A 3631-nucleotide genomic window follows, 5' to 3' on the forward strand; every position below is an offset into this window, starting at 1 on the left:
GTTTTTTTCTCCCTATCTGATGGAGAATGTGTTTTGATATAGTTGTTATTGAGGTGTATATACCGTATTTTTCGGACTATAGGACGCACCGGACTATAAGGCGCACCCAGGTTTTAGAGGTGGAAAATAGGGAAAAAAATATATGAAGCAAAAAAAATGTGGTAAAATATTTAATAACATAAATAACATACTATTATATGTGGTGTTATTATATATAATAGTACGTTATTATGTTGGAAGCTGCGGGACCAGTGTGGTGTCTGTAAAGTACTATATGAAGATGCTGGAGGGTGAGTATAAGAATGGGGGCACAGGGCTTATAGTGAAAGCACCACTCCAGCACTGCAAAATAACACTGGAGTGCTGCTTTAAAATCCCATGGGAGAACTATAACTCCCAGCATGTCCTGCAGATCCTATGACATGCTGGGAGTTATAGTTCACCAAAGGAGTGGCAAAGTGCTTTATTGTGTTTTGTAAAGACTAACCTCTTAATTGTGGGAGCCAGCCTGTGGTGAGGTAAAAGCTGGAGCATCCCATGGCTGCACACACAGAGCCCTCTCTCTTGTTGCCTTTCCACAGCGCACGCGCAGGACATGAGAGGAAGCTGCAGATTCTAGGTGGGAGTCTGAAGGACCTATGATGATGTCAGAAGAGGGAGGGCTCTGAGCTGCCAGTGATGCTCCAGCCCGCCCACTTCTGACATCACACAGGTCCTCCTTGTGCACCACAGACAGCTCAGCGTCCAGCACAGGCAGGTATGCAGCGATCTCCTGGCCCCTGCTGCTGCCTCCTCCTCCCCCGGACACACATATTCTCCCCAGAATCAGTGCTGGGGAAACTGTGTCGCTGCTTAAGTGCAGCATTCATTTGCTGCTCCCCGCTCACCGCTCAGCTGGGCGGGGAGCCGCTAATGAATATTCACTGCACTTAATCAGCGGGGCCATGTGGTTTCCCCAGCAGCTGATTCCGGCAGCGGGGACATCCTGAAGTGGGATATCATTGCGATCCCACTCGCTGCTGCCCCCCTTCCCACATGCTATATCCGTACTATAAGACGCACCCACACTTTCCTCCCAAATTTGGAGGAAAAAAAGTGCGTCTTATAGTCGGAAAAATACGGTACATTAGTTTTGGATATTTGTTATTTATTCACTATATATAGTGAGCTGCTTATCACAGAAGGGGGCGGTGTCAGACTTGCAAACACACAGTCACAGCAATGTTAATCACAAGGTGATTAAAGCTTCAGTCTAAGTAAAAAAAAAAAAAAAAAAAAAAGCACACAGCCGGACATGTTACATTGTTGAATTCAGTGGTTTACTTGGGGGTTCGACCACTGGGACCCACCACCCATCATGAGATCCAAGGCATTTAAATGGCAACGGTGGTCAAACATGTGAAACTCTGATCCACGCATTCTAATTGTCATGCTGTAGACTAAGTAGTGCAGCATTCGTCTACCTCTTGTGATCCCGTTTGGAGACAATGGAGCCGCAGTGCTCATGATTGACCACTGCTCCATTAACATGCATTCTTCAGAGCCATAGTTCTCAGGATCAGTGGTAGTCCCGGTAGTCAGACCCCCAGCGTTTGGAATGCTAGATAGGGTATAATTTCCAAACTTGAGAATATCCCTTTTAAATGTGTTTTCCTTTATTTAACAGGCACATATTCCAATTTGTATAATCATCCACAAATGATCAAAGATCCACCAAAGGTAAGTCTATATTCTTAAAAGGTTTTCCCGTATCATTACATGCCATCTCACATATGTTGTCTTTGTGCACATTAGTAGGTTGAAATGATGCTTCTAGGCTTAAATAACAACATTACATGAAATTTGAAAAAGAAAATTGCATATGTGTCCCCTAGGCTAAGCTTATAAAAGTATCTACTAAAACTGGCATCCCACTCGGAGTTCTTCCTGAAAGGGGCCTTACAGCAAAGCAAGTAGAGAGGATGGAAATGATTAATGGTGGAGATTTGCCAAAGGTGTCAACCCAGCCACGCAGCAAACATGAAACCACTGATGAGCGAAAAGCTAGGAAACAAGCAATAAAGGAGGAACGCAAGGTGAGCATCTCACCCCTCGTGTTTGCAAAATATCCAAGAACAAAGCAAATTTGAATCTAACTATTGTCCTACTAATAGAATTGCCCTTGGAGAAGTGTTTGAGATAATAAAATACCCATGTGAGCTTGTGTGTTTTTTGTTTTTTTTCTCCAGGAACGAAGAATGGAGAAAAAAGCCAATACACAGGCCTTTAAAATGGAGAAAAGCAGACAGGAAAAAGAGCAATTGAATTTGAGACACAACCTTCAAGGACTCAAGTTATCATAAGCCATTGATGAGAGTGCCTCATTATCGTTAGCTCTGGAGACTAAAGTGCTGTGTGCAAGTATCTGTAGTGTGCCGCACTACAAGATCAAGAGTAGCTATCTACAGTGAGAACATCAGCACCAGAAGTATTCCAGAAATTTACAGAACTGATATTACAAATAACATTTTACTCAACAGAATTTTTATATTTATAGGCGCATTCTCTGTTTTATAAAAGGCTACAATTATGGCTGCCATTGCTATATTGTGCCTGTGTTGTAAATATATGGCACTGTGCAGCTCCTAGACTGATTGGACATCTTAGTATTATTTAATAGCTCAATATCATATTTTGGTGAAATTTGGCAAATGTATATCCTTACAAATAGAAAAGCAACAGATATAGCATGAAACTGCTGACGCTTTTCTCTTTCAGCCATTTGTTGAGCTGTTTTTCTTTTATTCCTACTAAAAATGTATGAATAAAATGACATGGATGTTGGCACTTGGTGTCTCCTTTTGTCAAGTTGGTGTGAACAGTGCTTAAAACAGCACTTTGGAAAGGTGAATGGTCATCCCAGTTGTCGAATTATTCATAAATGCCTAGGGGTTTTAACAGAGAGACTGCTCCGTATGTACAGTGGTCCTTGAAAGTTTGTGAACTTTCCATGTTTTTACTTAAATTTCACTTAAAATGACATTAGATTTTCATATTTCCTAAAAGTAGATAAAGAGAACCAAATGAGTCAGTTATTATTTTTATAGAGGAAAATGATCCAATATCACATATCTGTGAGTGGCAAAAGTATGTGAACCTTCTTTTTGAGTTTCTGGTGCAGCAATAACTGCATCTAATCATATCCAGTAATTATTGATTAGTCCTGCATGTTGACTTGTAAGAATTTTAGCCCAACCATTCCTACAAAACTGTTTAAACTCGGTTATATTCATGATTTTATTTTTTCAAATGATTCTCACTTCAGTTACTTCCACAACATTTCCATAGGATTAAGGCAGTGTTCCCCAACTCCGGTCCTCAAGAGCCACCACCAGGTCATTTTTGAGGATTTCCTTAGTATTGCACAGGTCATTGAATGCGTGCCTGTCCAGGTGATGCAATTATCACCTGTGCAATACTAAGGAAATCCTGAAAACATGACCTGTTGGTGGCTCTTGAGGACCGGACTTGGGGAGCACTGGATTAAGGTCAGACTTTTGACTTGTCCATCCCACAACCTTTTGTAGAACAACCTATATGCTTTGTATCATTGTCTTTCGTCATGATCAACATTCTCTTGACATTGAGCTCA

At 41.3% G+C, this 3631-nt stretch overlaps 1 protein-coding gene across 1 annotated transcript in view; it reads left to right on the top strand.

Moving 5' to 3' along the window:
- The window catches only part of LTV1 (LTV1 ribosome biogenesis factor), a 29889-nt gene extending 27066 nt beyond the window's left edge, over positions 1-2823 (top strand). The window contains exons 9-11 of the mRNA XM_077289225.1: positions 1667-1719; positions 1875-2075; positions 2229-2823. Coding sequence (XP_077145340.1) covers positions 1667-1719; positions 1875-2075; positions 2229-2342 — 368 coding nt within the window. The 3' untranslated portion in view covers positions 2343-2823. The remainder of the gene's footprint in view (positions 1-1666; positions 1720-1874; positions 2076-2228) is intronic.
- The last annotated feature ends 808 nt before the right edge of the window (positions 2824-3631 follow it).

This window comes from Ranitomeya variabilis, chromosome 2 (genome assembly GCF_051348905.1).
Source record: "Ranitomeya variabilis isolate aRanVar5 chromosome 2, aRanVar5.hap1, whole genome shotgun sequence".
Lineage (NCBI taxonomy): Eukaryota > Metazoa > Chordata > Amphibia > Anura > Dendrobatidae > Ranitomeya > Ranitomeya variabilis.